The sequence below is a fragment of the Balaenoptera physalus genome, assembly GCF_965194825.1.
Source record: "Balaenoptera physalus genome assembly, chromosome: 1".
Taxonomy (NCBI): Eukaryota; Metazoa; Chordata; class Mammalia; order Artiodactyla; family Balaenopteridae; genus Balaenoptera; species Balaenoptera physalus.
The window spans coordinates 160,604,460-160,624,439 of record NC_138882.1 but is presented as its reverse complement, the minus strand read 5'-3'; the positions used below and the strand labels follow the sequence as shown (position 1 = coordinate 160,624,439).

General features: G+C 59.4%; 1 protein-coding gene and 1 long non-coding RNA gene across 11 annotated transcripts in view; one reads left to right on the top strand and one right to left on the bottom strand.

The window, feature by feature from the left end:
• The window catches only part of LOC309658057, a 271,553-nt gene that overhangs the window by 107,022 nt on the left and 144,551 nt on the right, over positions 1-19,980 (bottom strand). The gene's annotated exons all lie outside the window — the stretch shown is intronic.
• Positions 1-19,980, top strand: part of PTPRF (protein tyrosine phosphatase receptor type F) — an 86,026-nt gene that overhangs the window by 29,120 nt on the left and 36,926 nt on the right. For all 10 annotated transcript variants that reach the window (XM_082454866.1, XM_082454863.1, XM_082454859.1 and 7 more), the window contains exons 6-7: positions 6,499-6,687; positions 15,342-15,452. In XM_082454866.1, the coding sequence (XP_082310992.1) occupies positions 6,499-6,687; positions 15,342-15,452 (300 nt within the window). The remainder of the gene's footprint in view (positions 1-6,498; positions 6,688-15,341; positions 15,453-19,980) is intronic.

Sequence of the window (19,980 nt, the reverse complement as noted above, 5' to 3'; positions counted from 1 at the left end):
CAAATGCCCCTGTGTGTGTACCTTCTCCATCCCTGGTGAGCTGCCACCTCTCTCTGGTTGCCAGGGGAAAGAGTATTTTAATCAGGGGAATGACTTGATAAAATTTATGTTTCAGAAAGGTCCCTGGGGGTACAGAGTAGGGTACAGGGACACCAGTGAGAGGCCGGGGCAGCACTGCAGCCCAGGCAAGAGGTGGTGGCCCAAACCCAGGCAGTGGCCCAAACCCAGGCAGTGGGTAGGGAAGGAAGGGAGACTGGGTTTCATGCAGTTTAGAGAGAGTGGTGGCCTGCCTGGCCACCTGTGGGACTGGGGAGGCGGGAGACTCGGGGTTGCTGGCTCTGGGCCAGGTAGATGGCAGTGCTGTTTTCTAAGGTTCAGGTGTGGGAGGAGGACCTGGTTTGAGGGGCAAGTTGATGAGGCCACTTAGAAACCTGTTGTATCGGGTGTGCGCAGGCATTGGAGGTAGGGGTGTCAAGGAGGACTGGCACTCCGAGGGACATCTGGAGATGCAGTTTTGAGGGTGGAGAAATGGCAAAACTTACGGAACCAGAGCCAAGGGGGAGGAAGAGGGCCCGGATGGAGCCCCAGACGCTAGCTCTCCATGTTGGGAGGGGAGTTTGCATAGGAATCTGGTGAGAAGGTGTCTGAGAGGTAGGGGTGAGTCCGTGGAAGTCAAGAGAAAAGAGTCTGGAAGGAGCAGGGAGGGGTGCTGTCGAGAGGTCAGGCAGGATGAACGATGAGACGTGTCTTTTGGACTTAGCTCCGTGGAGTCATGGTTGACCTTGGTGAGCACGCTGGCAGGAAGCCATGGCAGTGGCAGCTGGGCTGCAGGGACCTGAGGAGTGAGTGGGAGGCTCTCAGTGGTCTGGAGGGCCTGGGCCTGAACCTAGGGGAGTAAAGGGATCAAAAGAATCGTCCTCGAGTAGGACTGAGGTGGGGACCCCAGGAAGAGTTCACTGTGGGTCAGGGCCCAGAAGCTGGAATGTGGAAAGGGTACAGGCCTGGGGACGGTCCCCAGGTTCACCTGGCTGTGTGTGGCTGGGAGGCCTCACCAGCCAGGTTGTGTGGAGCCCTGTGAGGTGCCAGGGAAGCCCTGGAGGTGGGGGACTGCAAGGGGGAGGCCTCGGCTGCTTGGCTGTTCTCAGCTAGCTTGTGCTGCCGACAGGCCCCAAACAGCTCAGACTCAAAAACAAAACAGGCTTTTAAGATGCCAAGTTTGATGAAATCTGAGTGCTAAAAGAGGTGGGAGTTTTCTCTTAGAAAAAGCTGAAAATCAAGACTGAAAGCTGCGAAGGGAGCCCAAGGCTCCCCAGGCCCCCCTTACTGCCTGGAAGTCTGGGGGTGGGGTGGGGCTCTCTGGGAGAGTGTGGGAGCCTGCGGGTCTGAGGAGCCCTTCCCACCTGCTAGGGGGTGTCTTGGCCCTGACCTTGCTAAGGATGGAGCTGCCTCAGGGACAGGGCCTGAGGCAGCCTTGGTTTCCTTAGAGTGCCAGGAGGGCTGGGGGAACCAGCAGCCCTGCCACCCACGAGGTCCCCTCATGCGTCTCTGTCTGCGTTTCCCGGCTCTGTCCCTGCATGCGTCTCCAGGGACACGTGTGTCAGCATACGTGTTATCTCTGCATGTCTGCACATGTGTGTTTCTGCGTCTCTGCGTGCTCTCCCTCTGGATCTGCTTGCATGAGTCTGTTTCCACAGGTGCTTGTCACTGCAGGTGCCCCTCCGCACGCACATGTAGGTTTCTATTTTTGCACCTGTCTCTTTCTCCACGTATATCTCTGTGGGTCCCTGGTTGTGCATGTATCTAGGTGTCTACGTTCAGAGAAGGGGTGAGGCCAGGCCCAACACTCAGGCACAGGGGAGGGGGTCAGGCCTACAGACGGTGCCACCCCAGGGAGCCTGTGTATGTGTGTGCCTGTGTGTGCCTGCATGCGCACAGAGACGCCAGGAAGCTGGGTAAACACGGGTGAGAAGTTCGTGCTGACAGACGGTGCCGCCCGCTCCGGGACCCCGCAAGGCGTCCCCATCTGTCCGCTTCCCTGGTGCAGCCCCCTCCCTCTGGCCCAGACTCCGCCTCAGGCATCCCAGGCTGAGCTGGACAAAGAGACCTGTGTGTGCTTTGTAGGGGGCCTCAGCAGCCCCCTCCCCCAGTCATTGCAGCCAGCCTAGGCTGAGCCCCTGTCCACCTCCACCCCAGCTGCATTCATCAGGCCTTAGCTCCAAGCAGCCTCACCTTCCCACCGTCTCCCCGGACCACAGCCCTTACTCAGGCAGCCCCTCCCTCCCTTCCACCAGAAAGCTCTCCCTGCCTCTCCTGTTCAAGTGTTTCCTACTCTTGCATCTCCCTCCTCCTTCAGGAAGCCACCAAGATAGCAGGTGAGCTGTGGAGTTGAACTGATGCAGCTCCACTGCTGCTGTGGAGACCTCAGCCAAGCTCTTGCCCCTCTCTGAGCCTTAGGCTCCCAACACCCATCTCCCAGCCCCCCACACCCTGTCACCTTCCTCTGCCCAGTGGGGATAACAGGGAAGAAGGGGTCAGGGTTCCCACTGCAGTATCTAAAGACCATCGCAATTCATGCACACGTGTGTACCCACCACAGGTACACAGATATGTGCGGGCAGACGCTAGGAATGTGTGCGCCCTACATACGCATGCAGGCAGAATCCACAAACGGCTGTAGAGGTTCCCCAGTACCTCTGAGGTCCCCTAAAGTCCCCATGGGTTTCTCTTTCCTTCGCGGGGACTCTTTTATCAGGATGGATAGACCTCGGCCCCAGAGGCACAGACACTGCGGAAGTCTGGCACTGAGACTGCGAGGCAGGTGTAGGGACCTCCCGGCGCTGTGCACACTAAGGGGGCAGCCCCCAGCTACGCGTCGGTTGAGCGTGAAAGAAGCTGGGCTTCCTGGGGTTGGGGAGTGGGGTCCTGAGAAGGGGCGCCGTGACTCCACCCAGGCAGGGGCGGGAGGTGGGGCAGCGGCTCGGACCGCAGATGCGCGCCCCGCGTGGACACGGCATGTGCCGCCTTTCCGCCGCGGCGCAGAGTCTCCGCCGTTGCCATAGTTACCGGCGGCCTGGAAGGGGGAGGGACCCTTCTTCTCCTGGCGCTCCGCAGCCCCTCCGCCCTCAGGACGGGTTTTGAGGGGATTCGGCGTGACCCGTATATGCGTGTGTTGGAACGTGGGTGCATTCCCGAGGGTGGCCATGTGTGGGGGACAGTCGTGTTCGTTTTGCAGTAAATAAAAACGCTGCGGCGTGTGTGCAGGGGTCTGCAGCGGAGCTGCCGGCCTGAAGCCCAGCCGGCAGAGGGCGTGTTACGGGGGCAGGATGGTGGCTGGCTCCCCCAGGGCTACCCTGAGCCCTTCCGGGGGGGGGCCGGCGCCCCTACCCTGACAGGCGTGGAGTCCCACCACCTGGTCTCATGCCAGCCCCACCTCGACTTAACTCTGTGACCTTGGGCAGGTTCCTAGATATCTCTACACCCCCGTTTGCTCACGTACCTTACATAGTTTCGGTAAAATCATTTTGTAAAGCATTTTAACGCGGTACCTGGAACTAGTAAATGCTCCATAAACCTAACCTTTATCCCTCATATCTGGACCTCTGTTTTCCCGGTTGTTGATGGGTTTGGAGTGATCATGCAACGTCAGCCTGAGGAATTTGCCCTGGTCCTTAGCCTGAGTGGTTCAGGCTACAGTGGCCCCAAGGTCCTGTGGTTCCTGGGCGGGGTGGAGGAGGCGGGGGTGAAGAGGATAAATGTCACAGTCTGATGGTGGGTCAGTTTACACCAACCTGCCCAGTGCTCAGCTTGTCCAGAAACACGCGGGCGTCGGTAATGGCCGCTGTCCTTGGCTATATTTGAATGTGCCAGCGGCCCCCGCGGGTGAGCGTAGAAGGAAGAGCCAACAGCAGGTCATTCCCGAGGGGCTGGAGTCCTCCTGTGAGACACGCTTCCCTTCCCCAAGGTGCAGAACTGCAGCCTTCTGACTTGTGCCTGGAAGCCTAGTTGGCACAGGGGACTGGCTTTTGGGTCCCGCTGTTTTATGGACAGCTCTTCACACACGCCGGTTTTCGGCTCTGGCGGTTGTGCCTGAGGGATGATCTGAGCCAAGGACAGAACCACTGAGGGCACGATAATTGAGGGAGGAAAATTAATTGTCCTTAATTTGGCACAAATCCCAAAGACTTTCCCCGTGTTAGGAATTCAGAGTATATTCCCAGGACACAGGGCTGCAGATGTTTGTACTTCTTCCCTTCTCCTTGAGCAGCACCTTGTGGGTAGAGATGAGAGCGAGCTGACTCCTGGGCGCTGACTCTGGCAGGCCGTGCCCCGGCAGGCCCAGCCCCCCTCCCTCCTCCACTGCTCTGGAGGGCTGAGCAGGTAGGATTGAGGTCTGGGAAGAACTAGACTGGTGCCCCAGTGGGCTAGGATGGCTCCAGCAGCCCTGAGTGTCCCCTGGCTGTTGGGGAGGGCAGGGAGGGGGGACGTGGACGCAGCCCTACCTGGGCCTTCCTGGAAAAGCAAGTGATGGCAGGACCAAAGGAAGCTGTTCCCCTGCTTGGCGCATCCCAAGTCCTGCTTCATTTCCATCCTCCCTTTCTTTGCCACTGTTAACGTTTTCCTTTTAAAAATCAGAGCTAAAAGTCAGGACGCTGTGGGATCATATTTACAGCCAAGGACACGCTGGGTTCATGTCTGGAACTTATAGAGCTGCAGGTGGGGAAGTGTTCTGCCAGTTACCAGGAGAAGGTGGGAGGCGAGACCGTGCTGGGAGTCCTACTGCTCCCCAGCCCGAGACGCCCCCCTTCTCCTGACAGGGCCACAGTCCCTTAGGGATGCCCCAGGCAGCTGGAGCCTCGGCAGAGCGCCCCCTGGGATGTGGCAACAAATAGAGGGCTGTCTTGCCCCTGCCTGCTGAGGCTCCTCCAGTTTCCTCTCCTGCCTGCCCACCAGCCAGTCCCCCTGGGTCTCTGGGGGGACCAGCCCTGCCAGCCTCTACTTTCCTTCCTTCTGAGGATCCCTCTTGTCTTTTCCCTGGCACAGGAACCTGACCTCAGCAAAAATCCCCACATGCTCGTCTTGTGCTGGGCCTGCAGGAGGGAGACGGGAGCGGTGCTGGTCTCCTCGTCTCCCCCACCATTTAGCCCCACTCCCCTGCCAGGAGACTGACAAAGGACAGGGTTCCCCTTCCCGCATTGGGTGTGCCTGGCATCCACACTGGCAGAGAGGCTTTGCCGACTTCTCACACTCAGTCTGTGGTTTGCTCCTGGAAGGGAGCGCCTCTCGCCAGCCCAGGACGAGAGAGGGGGCCCCAGGCCCAAGTCTTGGTACCTGTCTGCCCCCAGTGGCCCAGTCCCTGCTAGTTATAATGATAATAACGTCAACCAATAGCCACTGGGTTCGGATTCTTTGTCAGGCACTCTCCAGCACCTTATGTGTATCATCGCATGTAGTCTTCACGACGGCTTTACAAGGAGGGCACTTGAACCCTGTTTATAGATAAAAATGGATAAAGGGAGAGGATTAGTAACACTCGCAGGTCACAGAGCTAGTGAGTGATGGAGGTGGGCGCTCCACTTGGTCTGTACTCATCCAGAGCCTGTGCTACCAGCCCAGTGTGTGCTCCCAAGGGTGCAGAGTGGGCAGCCTTGCCCCATCCCCGGCCCCTCAGGGCTGATGCACGAGTCCACGTGTAGGGAGAGTAGGGGTGTGCTGCTGTGGTCCGTGCCTGTTGCTCTCATGGAAGTGAGCCCTCAACCCCTGGCAAGCCGGGAGAAGGCAGCCGTGGAGTTTTGCCCCCCTCATCGACTTTTGGTGTCCTCACAGGGCTTTTTTATCTCCTTAGCCTCCACATGCTCAGACATGGTCCCCAGGCCTGACCATGGCTTCCAGGGTCAGGACTGAGTGAGGGAGGAGGGTCAGGGTCAGGACCGGGGGTCGAAGGTGGGTCACTGGTAGGGCAGAGGGCGCCCAGAGTCGGGGCCAAAACCCAGGCTGTGACGTGGGGCTCTGCCCCGTAGTGGAGCTGAAGGCTGGATACAGGCAGTGGAGGGGACACTGCACGTGCAGGAGAGGGAGTGGGGGCTGAACGGCACGGGGAGCCTTTGGGTTGAGTTGTGGCTGTTGATGCCACTGTGTGAGCCCTGGACCCCCTGCAGCCCAGCGTCCGTGGAGCACTTTCTGCTGTGGCCAGGAGAGCCTCAATCCTCATTTTCCCAGGCCCCGGAGAGATAAGTGCTCATGTCTGCAGTCCGAGGCATTGCTTCTCAGACCCGGAGACTTCCTGACAGGGCAGGGTGGGCCCCACGGCAGCTCCCTGGCCCTGTGAAGGGCAGGGCTGGGCAGTGGGGCTCGGGACTCTGGTTCCTTATGTCAGGGCAGGCCTCATGCTTAGAAGTCAGGGCAGAGATAAGTCGATCCCAGCCACCCTGGGAGTCTTAGGGCGGTCCTCGTGGGCAGGCAGTGCCAGCCCTAACGTGCACATCTGCTCTTTATCTGCAGAGGAACAGCTGCCCCCCGGCTTCCCCTCCATTGACATGGGGCCTCAGCTGAAGGTGGTGGAGAAGGCCCGCACGGCCACCATGCTGTGCGCAGCAGGCGGGAATCCAGACCCTGAGATCTCTTGGTTCAAGGACTTCCTCCCTGTGGACCCCGCCACGAGCAACGGCCGCATCAAGCAGCTGCGTTCAGGTGAGCAGAGGGCGAGGGTCAAGGGACCGTGCAGACTTCAGGAAAGACATCAGGCCAGAACCCAGCGCAGCCTTCCCTCTTGGGCCTGGGTGCCTGGGAGCCACGGGAGGCCTCAGCCTGGGGCTGACCCTCCAGGGCTGAGCAGAGGGCGCCCAGTGGGTGGGCCAGATCCTGCTATAGGCCCACCTGGCCCGCCCAGGAAGAAAGCTTGGCAGCGAGGGCTGGTCAACTGTGATTCTTTCACCTTCCCGGGATTGTCAGACTCCAGACTTCAGTCCAGCTCTGCTCCTTGAGGCACGAGTGTTGTTCCCAGCCTGGTGTTGGGCTCTGCAAAGGTGCTCTGTGGGCACTCATCCTCCACCTTCCCTGGAGCCTGGCCTGAGGGGGGCCTGGGTGGTGCTTCTCTTTGCTTCTTCAGACGGCAGGGAAAGAGGCCAAAGATGCTTGATTCATCAGGCTTCAAAAGGCTGGACCTCAGAGGCTTGGAGCCAGGGGGATGTGCTGCCATCCCTCGGCCACCAGGGCCACCTGTCTCCTCTGGATGTCTCAGTTGAGCCAGCTTGGAGCCCCGCGAGCAAGGATGCCGCCTTGACCAGGCAGGAGGTGTCGCCCCGTCGATCGATCTGCCTGCGAGGCTCCCGCCAGGATAATTGATTCAGTTTTTGTGGGAACAGAGCAGGCGGGAAAGGAGCCTTGGAATCCGCTTAGCTGCAATTCTGCGTCTGCTGCCAGCATGGGCTGCACTGATAGACCTTGGTCCAGGAGCCCTCCTGCTAGCTGTGGGATGACTGGTTCAGGCAGGATGGCTCGGGCAGCACCAGCCAGAGCCCCCGCTGCCCATCACCTATGGTGTCGACACCACAAAGGAGGACATGACTGTGCCCCTTTCAGGGCTTTGCAGGCTGCAGAGGTGCCCCGCCACTCCCTGGGCTGCCAACCCCTCCTCACCAACTTCTGCCAGGTGGGCACCCCTGCGGTGCCCAGGGGAGGAGTGAGGGATAAGCCACCCAGCAGGGGCAGGATTCTGGCCCCAGCCACGGCCACCTGAGACAGCCTGTGAAGTGTTAGCTCATTTAATTTAATTTAAAACTCAACAAGATGGAGGCAGCTGTAGCGCAGTTAATTAAAACAGCTATAATCAAGGCAGGAAACGGTCCACCAGCGTTTGTGGCCACTGCCCAGCGCGGCACAGTGACCGCCATGGTTCAGCTCCTCTGCGTTTCCCCGCAGCCCCCAGGCAGGCTCCCCAAGCAGCCAGATGGTCCTCCCCGCAGGCCTGGCCTCTGCCCGGAACGGCGCTGACCGTGGCAGCAGTTCTGGGAAGGCACGCTGTCTCGCGTGTTCGTTCGTGAAGTATTTGTGTAGTGCTTGCTGTGTGCCAGGCCCGGTGGCACCCATTCACGGCCCCGTGAGTCAGCTCCCGCCCAGGACTCCGCTGGATGCTGCTCGGCGCCTCCTCAGCCTCTCAGCAGCCGCCAGCACCCTCCCTCCCTCTTAGCCACTCTCTCCTCTGTCTCCCTGGCCTCCCTCTTACTTCTCCGAGTGCCCCTTCTCTGTCTGCCCTGCAGCCCCTCCTGCTCGTTTCTCCAGCCGGGCAGCCTGTGAACCCTGCTCTTGTCCCATAGACAGAGCCGTTCCCCCACCAGCTCGCCCACTCTTATAGCTTCAGGTACCATTTACCTCCACTCCTGAGATTCCCAGTTCTGTCTAACCCAGACATCTTGCTGGAGTTCTAGACTAAAACACCCATCTGCCTTCTGGGTGTCACCCTGACTGTGAAGGGTGGTAACTTCCTTCCCAAACAGCGGTGCCCTTCTCCCACTGACCCTCTCCCTGTTGAGTGGCAGCCCCTCTAACCTGAAATCTAGGACACACTGCAACTCCTACTCCATGTAAGGAACCGCCAAACCCTCTTGATTTGCCACCCACATGATTCTCAGTTGGTCCCCTTTTCTCCTTCCGCTGCCTTGGCTGTATCCCAGGTCACCAAACACTGCTCTCCCTGCCTCCAGGCTCTCCCCTTGAATCCATCCTGCAGCACTGGCGGAGTTTTCTGCCTGCACCCTCTGTGCTCTGACAAGCCCAGTGGCGTCTTGTTGCCTCCATGGTCAGGTGCACACTCCTGAACAAGGCACACAGAGCCTTTCTCGCTCTTCCCCAGCTTGCATCTCCGGGTCATCTCATCCCCAGCTCTCATCTTCCCCAGCTCATCTCATCAGGTCCCGGCTGCACTCGCTAGCTCTTTGGCCTCGCTTAAGTTATTTAACTTTGAGCTTCAGTTTTTCCCTCTTTAAAAAGGAGTTACGGTGAGGATTAAGTGAGACAAAGGCAGGGAGAGCTGTAGTCGACTGGCGTGTGATGAGGGTTCCATGAATGGGGCTCTTTGTAGCTCCGGCCACTCCCCGACTTGCACTGAGCCCCCGACCACATCCTCGCCCTCTGCTCACATTCACTAGAACGTGAAGCTCCCCTTCTCTGCCTGAGACCTGCTCCTTCAGGACTCACCCTGCTTTGTGTTGTCACCGTCTGGCTCCAGCTCTGCTCACTTAGGCTGGGCACTCTGCAGGGAGGGCCTGGGATTGGTTCCCATCTGTGAGGGCCCCGCAAGTGGCCAGCACAAGCCCCGCTATAGGACAGGTATCTCTGAGCCCTTAGGATGAATGATTTCCTGAACGTGACCTTTGGGCCCTGTCCTTTCAGACTAACGTTCATTCCCCCTGCTTCCCAGGTCCGGGGAAGACTTTCTTGTTTGGCCTTTCCTGCCTCCTGGAAGCTGTGACCTAAGGGTAGTGGGCCGAGGGCCCAACTCCTGGGATGGTACCTGAGGGGCCTCAGTCATCCCACCTCCGCAATAACTGACAGGACTGTCTCCATCACTGCCTGACCCTGGGCCCTGACCCTTGACCCAATAGCTGCTGCCCCTGTCCTGTACCATTGAGAAGTGTGCTGGAGCTGTGCCATGCACATTTGACATCCCTGTTGGAGTGGAATCGGGCCCCTGAGCGCTCGGCTTTTACAGGGGCCTCACAGTTTACGCGTCACCAACAGTTTACAAAGTGCTTTCCTGCCTTTGGTTGCACTTGATTCTCCTGCAGCCCTGAGAAGTAGGACAGTTTGTGATTATCATGCCTACTTTACAGCTGAGTTAGGGAGTCACCCACCCCGGGTCACGTGGAGATCCGAGGCCGGAGAGCTCCCCTGGGACGGCATCCAGGGGGCTTCTGTCACATCTGACTAACCTGGAGCCTGGGGAGCAGCTGGACCCTGCTAGGGCCCCAGAGCGCCATAGTCTCGTCCTCTCCGGACCTCAGGCCCGCCCTGACCGGTACCCAGAACTCCTCAGGCATCTGCGGGCCGAGCCCCAGCACGTGTCACCAGGGCGTGAAGAGCTGGAGAGGAGGGCAGTTGGCAGCGTGCGCAGCCCAGGCACGACTTCTGCTCGACAGGCGCCTTCTTCTCCGAAGCGATGTCACCTGCCGCCACAACCTGAGCCTCTTGGAGGATTTGAACTTGAGGCCCGGTGTGGGCCCTGGGGGAATGGGCACAAGCTCAGGGAGAGTGGAAGTCAGGAGCGGGCAGCATCACTGGAGCAGCGAGGGGGCTGACCTCCAAGCGGGGCTCCGAGCCACTGCTGTTGGCCCTGCACTCTGCCGAGCCTGGACGGGCCCCTGCGGGACACCGCCTGTGCTCCACTCCTCCCGGCGCCTGCGTGTGCACGCCGCCATCCCCATTACCCTGGAGGACCACTTGCCCACCCTGTCCACTGCTCACCCTGACGCCTGAGGCGGGGTGCCGGCATCGGCTGCGGGAAGAGGCCCGCTGTCCCAGCGGATGGGACGCTGCGGTGGGCCTGAGGGCTGCAGCCCCTGCTCCGTCCCACCGTCGGCCGGTCTGCCAGGAGGGCCGCTCTCAGGGATGGTCCCTTTTGTCTGAACACACTGGCACCCCTCAGGGGCAATGTGAAATCTGGGGGACCCTCCAGTCTCCCACACCCATCTCGGGAAATGGAAAAGGCAGATTCTTTCAGTTTGGTGGGGAAACGACTTTTCAGAGAGGCCCAGAGACTTGTCACACAGCAGGCTAGGTTTCGGAAGAGCTGAGGCCGGAAGCTGGGGTGTCCCAGTCCTGGAGCATCTATGCTGCCACCCCTCCTTCTCCCTGTTCCCCTCCCCATCCCAGGTCAGGCCTGGACTGTAGGAGTCGATCAGCCGTGTGGACTTTTTGGTCTTGGGACCCCTGATTGTAAATATCAGAGGACCTCCAGGAGCTTTTGTTTGCGTGGGTTTTATTTATCAGTATTTGCCATATTAGATGTTAAGACTGAGAAGATTTTAAATATTTCTTAATCCACTTTAAAATAATTTAAAACTTCATTACACGTTAACGTAAACAATATTTTTTAATGGAAAATAATTATATTTCGTGAAACAAAAGCATTTAGTGAGAAGAGTGGCCCTGTTTTACACTTTTACAAATCTCTTTAATTTGGGGTTTAATAGAAGACAGCTGGCTTCTCATACCTGCTTCTGCGTTTGGTCTATTGCACTGTCACATGTCCTGAAGCCTCTGGGAAACTCCGCTGTATGTTCATGAGAGAACAAGAGTGAAAAAGGCAAAAAGCTTCTCAGTATTATGAAAATGGCTTTGACCTTGCGGACCCCCCGAAAGGGCCTCCGGGACACTGAAGATCCGTGGACCACGCTTGGAGGATCACGGTGCTGATGGTTCTTCCTGGACAGCCTCTGTGTGCCTTGCACACAGCCCAGGTCCCAGCAGCTGCCTTGGCCTTGTCTCCAGCCTCTGTGTCCAGTGGGAAGGCTGTGAGCCAGACCTGGTTAGTTCCTGCCACCTCATAAGCTGTGTGACCTTCGGCTTTGGGCACTTAATGTTCCTCAGCCTCTGTTTCCTCATTCTTGCTGAGATGGATAATTCCTCCTAAGTGGTTGTCTTCAGGTTCAGTGAGATAGTAACTAACCAGTGTTTGTCTCCCTGTACACTTCCCTCCCCAGAAGTGGGCAGAGAAGGGCAGGGTGGACGGGGCTGACCTGGGCCTGCCCACAGGCCCCTCACTCCTCTGGATGGGGCAGTGGTAGAAGAGGGGGTCCCTGTTGGGAAGGGAGCATGTCCAGACCTCGTAATAGCCCCACACCAGGCATTTGCAGGGTGAGCATCTGGCTCTCGAGGCTGCTGATTCCCAGGGTTACAAGGCAATGAACAGGCAAGGGGCGGGGGTGGGGAATGGCCCCTGGCTCTCACCAGTCAGGTGGGGGGACGCTGCAGTCAGTCGGTTTTTAGGAAGGTTGGGTGGCTTTACAGGGGTCTGCCACCGGGTGGTGAGTAGGGGACTGGTGTGTGTGTTTGTGGAGGGCTGGTCTGGTGATAGCCTGAGGTGAGCTCTCCCTTTAGCCGTTTCTTTGGTCTGCTTAAATGCCCTGCTTTGGGTAAGTGCTCTGTTTTGAAATCCTACTCACCTGTGGAATCTGGGGAGCCCTACAGGGTGGGTTATCGCCTCTTCTCTTCACTTTGCCCTTCCACTGAGCTCAGCCGGCAGAGTCTGCAGGAGCCCTGACTCACCACCCTGATTCCTGGCACCCCCAGCCCTGCTGGCCCAGCCTCAGTCTCCTCCCTCCTCAGAGCCGTGCCAGTGACCTGGGGAACACAGCTTTGCCTACACGCAGCCTGGTGCTTGCTCACACCTAAGCCACGCCTCAACTTCTCTGTGTATTTAAGGCCCTCTCTCATGTTTTATTTTATCTGATTTGGCTTTTTGTGGCTTTCCTTCCTTTTGTACTAATGCTTCTCTCTGATCTTATTTGCATTCAAATTACCTCGCCAGGTGGTTCACCAATCAGAGGTAAGAATGCTGTCCGTGCATCTCGCCACACCACGCCTCGCCACCCGCCGTCACCACCACTCCATCCCGTCCAGTCCAGTCCGTCACCTCCCCCATCCCCATCCCGACCTCTCCAGCCTCCTCATCTCCAGCTCCAGCCCCTTCAGCACCACCGGCCACCACACACATCCACTCTCAGCCATCCCCTCCTGTGACTCATCCATTGCAAGTCTGGATTGTGGAGATACTTGGCTCATCCCTGTCTTGGGGCTGGAAGCCCGACTGCCCAGGCCTTCTAGGCCAGCCCCACAGAAGGGGCTCTGTTGGCTCCTGCAGGGAAGCCAGGCCCCGGTCCTCAAGGCTGGCCAGAGACAGAAAGTCTTCCCATGAGGTGGGGGAGCATGACCAAGCCTTGCCTTCCCTGTTGAGAACCTTCTTTGTCTTGGGGCCCTCGATTATTACTAACTTCCCTGTTAACATCCCAGCCCTGTAGTAGAATGAGGATCCCCCTGTAAATCCCCCAGCTCAGCAAACGCTAGGAGGGACGCGCAGTTAAGACTTTAATGTAGAGGCTGGGATGACAACAGAAATAAATAGGATCCCAGGTAGCCTGATGGATCCCCTGACCTGTCGGCCCCAGCTGCTTTCATGCAGCAGGACCCTACATTCTGCGGTTCCAAGCCCGGACTGTACTCAAAGGTCCGGTTCGAGTTTGACTCACCTCAACTCCTTTAAAAACTCAATTTCTCTCTCAGAAGTCTGTTTCCTCTTTAAGTCGGGGCCAGGGTCCCACCTCCCTCATGGGGTCGTGAGGATTGGAGGAGAGGAATAGGATTTGGGCAGTGTCTGGCCCAGAGCAGGCACCCTGTAAAATGGTTGCTTCCATGATGCTTTTCAGTATCCTTGGGCGCATCTAGACCCTCAGAGTTCAGGGCCAGGCTGCTCTTGGAACAGAAGACGTGGCTGGGTGGAGCAGCTGCTCCCCTGTGGTGCATCTGGTCCATCACCCGCTGAGGACAGGACTCAGCCTCCGGATCCCCCCGCCCATCCTCTCAGCCTATGCTGACTCTTCAGTGCCCCCGCTACTGGGTCTTGGTCTTGGTTCCAGATTTGGGGGTTTCTGTGTGCAGTAGGCTGAGGGTCTGTGTTGGGTCCCTTGACCAGTCCTGGCTCTCTGTGCAGGGGAGCCTCTTCCCCCAGCAGGGATCCCACCCAGGTACCACTCCCTGCTCCTGCCTGTGGCACCAGCTGCCAGGACTCCCGCTAACCCCAGCTGAGCTGACCTTGATATAGCCCCCCTCCCTCTGGCCAGGGCCCTGAGCCCCACCTGCTTGAATGAACATTGTCTGTGACAACGTCCATCCATCACATAAACGTGACCTGTTGAGTGCCCGTCGGGGCTGTTCTCGCAGGAGATGGGTATTTGGCACAGGCCTTGGGCCCTCACACTCCCTGATGCTGGTGCGGAGGGCTGCCCAGGACCACAGAGCAGGCCAGCCCTTTTTCCCTTGGTATCAGGGCCCAGCCTGGGCACCCCTCTCCCCACCTCCAGCTCCCAGCCCCTTGGCTGTTCACGCCCCTCCTGCTGCCCTAGGTCTGGGTGGTGGAAGAGGGGTGTCGGGCGGTGAAGGGGCTGTAGCTCAGACGCAGTGGCCCTCCCCTGGGGCCTGAGCCATGAGAGCGTGGCCTGGAACTCTTCTAGTGGCTCCGGTCAGGTCAGGTCAGGTGGGGTCAGGCAGTTCTGTGTGTGTCCTGTGTGGGTGTGACTGTCAGCTGGCCTGGACTCTGAGAGGGGTAGGTCTGTGCAGGCAGTGGTTTTTGTCAGGCTGTGTCCTGTGGGGTTGTTAACTGTCCATTGGACCGTCCTGTGTGGGTGTGATTGTCTGTCGACTTGTTCCAGGGAGCGGGCATTGCTGGTGCCTCGGGATGTTCCCTGTCACAGACGGCTTGCCCGGTGTGCTCTCACCAGCAGAGTTCTCAGGCGTTTCTGCCAGGGCTGGAGGTGGCCAAGTCGGCCGGTTTCACCCCCATCTCCCACCCCGCCTTCACCTCGGCCTCCCTGACCTGGACCTGCCAGGACTGGCCGCAGCCCTTTCCTCCACCCTCTGTGAGCATCCTTTTCAGCGGCACCCCCGGTCCCGGCTCCTGTCTGTCCGTCTGTGGCCAGAGCAGCCCTTCAGGGCGCTGGCCTGAGTGGGAGCTGCATCCTCCATTAGCCTCCTGAATTATGCAGGAGCCGTGGTGGGTCGAAGCACTTTAGCAGGACCAGGCTGAGGAGAGGAGCCGGAATGGGTGGGGCTGGTGGGGGCGTGGGGGGGAGGTTGGGTGCTGGGAGCAGAGGCTGCTGGGCACCGGGCCCCCAGGGCCACCTCTTCCTTCCTGTGGGTTCTGGTGGGCGGCAGAGTCTCAGGTCTTGCCGAGGAGGGCATTGCACGCTCTGAGGTCCCAGGCCAGCCGGTCTACAGGCTGTCCCACCCACGCACGGCTCCGCAATGCTCTGATGGGGATGCTCATTGGCAAACAGGCTCCAGTACCAGCCAGAGTGTGGCGGGCACTCAGTGGAGTTGGGGGATGGGGTGGAGCCCCTGGCCGAGCCAGCAGGCCCGACTGGACCGCGCGGGGGGCGGGATTGTGCTCCAGAGCACGACCCTCTGTTCCCGGCCAGGAGACCTCCGGGCTTGTCAGGGAGAGCTTCCCGGAAGCAGCACCAGTGCCGGGGTGTGGCCCTGATGTCTGCAACATCTGGTCAACACAAGCCGCAGATGCTGTCGAGACCCCTCCTCGGGTCGCAGGCCTGACCGTTGTCTTTGTGTCCCCACAGGTGCCTTGCAGATTGAGAGCAGCGAGGAGTCGGACCAAGGCAAGTACGAGTGTGTGGCGACCAACTCCGCAGGCACACGCTACTCGGCCCCCGCCAACCTGTATGTGCGAGGTAAGGACTCAGGCGGTGCCCAGCCCTGACTCTACCGGGCTGAGCTGCCCTTGCCGGGCTTGCTGCCCCGAGCCTTGGTGTGGACTTACCGGGCTGCCATGGGCCCAGTCTCTCCTCCTTTCCGCCTCTTTCTGCAGCGGCCGTAGCAGCAGCAGCTCCCACTGGGCAAGCTCCTAACATCCGCCCCGACTTTGCCTTCCTCCCGCAGGCCCTTTGGGAAACGGACACTCTTGGGAGCATTTGTATCTCTTGTAGGTCCTGCCTCATGGGCCCAGAGCCCCTTGGGAGTCTAGAGCCTTCCGAGCAGACGTGCGTGTGTGTGTGTGTGAGAGAGAGCAGGCACACATGTCTGTGTGTGAACGTGTACACACCTGCCTGGTCTTCCTTGAGTGTGTCCTGCCCACCCCAGCAGGGTGGGCTCCGGGCCAGGTGTACCTGCCTTCTGACCAGGTTTGCCTGGGGCCTTCCTGGAGGAGGAGCCAGCTGTGCTTTGTCATCAGCCAGGACCCTGTGTAGGGGGTCAGGCCGAGGCAGCTTTGAGCCCCTACAGGTGAGCACCTAGTGTGTTTTAGGTGTTCCTTGCTGGGACTGCGTGGATCCCACACTCTCACAAGTCCGGGTACCCAGCAGAGAGGGTCTGGGGACTGTTTTGGCCTGTCCAGTCTGTTACGCTTACAGCCCCAGGGGAACCAAAGCTGGCCACCTACCCCTTCCTGAGAACACGGGGTTTTGTGTGCACGGTGTCCAGGAGGGGCCCTAGGCGCCCCTCCTACCCCTGTCTTCCCCCCCACTTAATCCTCCCGCACAGATGGGCGTCATTAAAAGTGAAACCGTCTCCACTCCAGGGATTTGTAAAGGAAAGTGGATGCAGTTTTCTTGCAGTGATGATTTCATCATGCTAAGTGCTTAGTGCAGCTTCGCAAAGGGTGTCGTCTGCCTGTCCGCCCAGGGCCAAGCATGGGGCAGGGCAATGGCAGTGGCCTGTCCCACTCTTCAGGGCCACATGGTCAGACAGGGCAGAGAGAATTAGGCCATCAACCACGTGCTTATTGAGGGGCTGTGATGTGTCAGGGCACAAGATCCCGAGAGGCCACAGGTGATGGGCAGATTGTGCTTCAGAGACTGCCTGATGCCTCATCGGAATTAGGGGCATGGGACGGGAGGTCCCCACTGGTCCCCTTCTCAGCTGTTCTGCTCTTCGAGGCTCCCCTGAACTGACCCAGGGCCTGTCTTAAGGAGCAGCATCAGGGCATGGAGGCCAGGAGCGTGCAAGCCACCCAAATGGCCAAGATGAGTGTTGTAAATTGCACAGCCTTCCCCCACACTGCTTCAGGCAGAGCTTCTGACCAGCGCACAGGGGCCTGACGCGTCCCCTCTGAGAGGAGAAGCTGGAACAACCCTCCTCAAAGACCTGCCTCCTCCCACCCGGACCACTCCGACTGCTGTGTGGACCTGACCAAGCACTTCTTCCGAAAGACCATAGGCTCGAGAATGTGGAGGTTCCGGGCCTCAGCAGCAAAGTCCTTCACTGCGTGTGGCTGCACCAGGGAGAGGAGAGGCGCGGCAGAGCCGCTATGCATCCCAAGCAAGCTGCACGGGTGCGGTCATATGGGCACGTTTCCTGGGGCAGAGCTGCAGAGGCCGTACGGAGGCAGGAGAAGGCCCAGACCCAAGGTGGATGGACTGGGCGTTGTCATCTTGGCTGGGCAGAGTTCTCCAAAGTCACCATCACACCAGCCTTAGCCCTGAGGCAGGACAGTGGTCTCTGGATGAGCTGAGCTCAGCTGCTGCTGTAGCTGGTGGCTCAGGCACTGACCAGGAGGCTCTTACCTGCAGCCCCTCTTACCCTTCTCTGTGGGGACCCCACTGTCTACACGTGGTGAGCTCAGGCAGGACTCTGGCCCATCCCCCCTTCCACCAGGTCTTCCTGAACTGCCTTCCTGGGCCCATTTCCACAGGCCTTTTGGGCAGGGAATGTAAGGGTTCCTTTAGTTCTAGCCCCACTTGCTAGGGATTCTAAAACAGGGTGTCCCAACCCCAGTTGGCTTGTCTCTCCCTCTCTGTGACACATGCACACACACACATTCCTGTGGGCCCTGGTGTCTAAGGGCCAGTTCTAAGTATGTCCCTAGGACCTGCCTCATAACCAGGCCCCACCTGAATCTGTGCCTGCCCTGCTTTGCAGAGAGCAGTTTGCCCTGTAGCCCCAGGACAGGCCTTACTCTGGACTTCTAGACACCTAGAAAGCCCTGCTCCTAGGACCCTGGCCTCTGGGGTCCACCCCCTCCTCATCACAGTCCTGGTAAAGCCCCTGCTTTCTGCCCCCAAGCAGTGCTGAGGGCCCATCAACCCCAGCTCCTCTGGCACAGCCTCTGCGGTGCTGGCCACAAATTCTGTATCCTGGACCCTGCTTGTGGGTGGTCCACGCATGGAGAAACCCCCAGTGCTGGCCTGCCCACTGGCCTGTGCCCCCCTGCCTCCCAGCCAAGCGGCAGCCACTGGGAGGCCCCCACTGGGCTCCAGCCTTCAGGAGCCTCAGCATCCGGGTCAGTGTGGACTCCAGCTCCATTGACATTTGGGGCCCAGTAACCCTTAGCTGTGTGGGGCTGTCCTGGGCGTTGTGGGATGTTCGCTGACCCACTAGGTGCCCGTAGCACCCCCTTGTCACAACTCACAGTGTCTCCAGAGCTTGCCCAGTGTCGCCTGGGGGGATCCTCCTCCCCCCGTTAGGAAACACTGCTCTGGATGGACAGCCTCGCGCTGGCTGTCATCTCCATCCGTCTCTGACTGTCTTCGGCCGTGCCCACAGCGCCTGAGGCCGTGTCTCCTCCTCGGATTTGGCTTCAGTGTCCACCTCACGTCCCTCTGTCCCCCAGACTCGGGGCTCCCATTGTCTCTCTGAGACCTGCAGTTGCTGCATTTCATGGGACCATGCATGTAACGCTCCTGGCCCAGTGCCGGGCACACAGTCCGGAGCTGCTTCTGCTGTGGGGATAGCCGTGTTGGGCCTGCATCACGCAGTTTCATCTGACTTTGCTCACAGTTGCCCGCAGCTCCACCCACAGTCTAGCATGCCCAGGCGTGCTGGGTGGACCAACCTCTCTCCGTCCGACTCCCTCCCCCAGTGACTCACTCTCTCCTTCCATCCACAGCGTCTCTCTCCTCCAGCTCTTAGGACACATAGCTGCCAGGCACCAGGGAGGAGCCACGCCTCCCACAGAGCCTGGCCTACCTGTCCCCACCCTTCCCCCTTCTCTGCAGGGACCTGGCCGCTGGGCCACAGCTGTCTCTAAACAGGGCGATGGCTCCACGGCCTTTCTCCCTACAGGCTCCCAGACCAGCTGCTCACACTCTGGTGCCACACAGCGTGGGGCTGCCTCAAGGTGGCGGGGTTCTAGTGGCCCATGTGCCTTGGTGGGTTTGTGGGCTGGGTGGGCCCTGACCCCAGAACCCAGCTCACTGGGTCTGTCTGAGCCTTGAGGTGTGTGTGAGGCATGGGGGCCTGCCTGTGCCCCACTCCCGCCCCTCCCTGTCCCACCCTTGGCACCTGGTGCCTGCCAGCGGGACGCAGCCCTGTCCGCCGTGTCCTCCATGAGTCCTGAGTCTTTTGTGAGCGGCGTGGTCCGCGCGCACCTGCGGGCACATGCGTGTGCGTGGGGCACGAGAGTCTTGTCTCGTTTCCGTGCTGTGTGGGCAGATGAAGGTTGGCCTGTTTTTACTCTCTCTGTGTTTCTCCTTGTCTTTTTTTTATTTCCTCCTCATCCTCATCGCACTCTGCCATCAACCCAAACTCTCATCTCTCAGATCAGCGAGAAGGTTGGTCCTTTTCACTTCTTATCCATCTACAGTTCGCCCATCGACGCGATGCTCCTGTCCATAGGGAACAGCGGGCTTGGTCAGCTCCTCAGGCCCCAGTCAGGCCTGCCCGCCCCTTGGGCTCTGCGCTCCACTGTTTGGGCGGCAGGCGGGCAGGACCAGTGGTGGGTGGGCAGGCCCCCCTGCCCCGCATGTTTCTGCTGCTTGGGTCCCTGACACCCCACGTGTCTGCATGTCCCCTTAGCTGGGCTCCCCTGCTGGGGAGGTCAGGTGGGCATGATGCATGGCACGAGACTGGGCCCTGCCTTTGTGCCCAGGCCAGGCCAGCTTTCTGCTCCAGGTGGAGCTCAGGAGTGGTTGTGCAGTAAGAGCTGTAGGGCTTTATGCACACCTGTGGGGCCTTCCACAGTCCCCCTCACCTAAAACCCACGTTTGTCCAAGCTCAGTCGAAACCACTGGAAAGATGAAGGGGAAAGGCTAATGGAGAATGAGCTCACCCCTCAAGATCCTGCAGCACAGGGCGAAAGTCCTACAGAGTCTGCGCTGTCCTTGAGCCCCTCTCCGAGGCCGGATGGGCAACAGCCCTGCTCTGCCTACTGAGTTTAGGGTCCGGGGTGTTGGGTGGGTGGCGCCATCTTGGCTCAATGAGGAAGTCTCCCAGTGACTTGTCTTTTCCATCTCCGACCAGATCCAAATGAGGGTCTTCCCACCT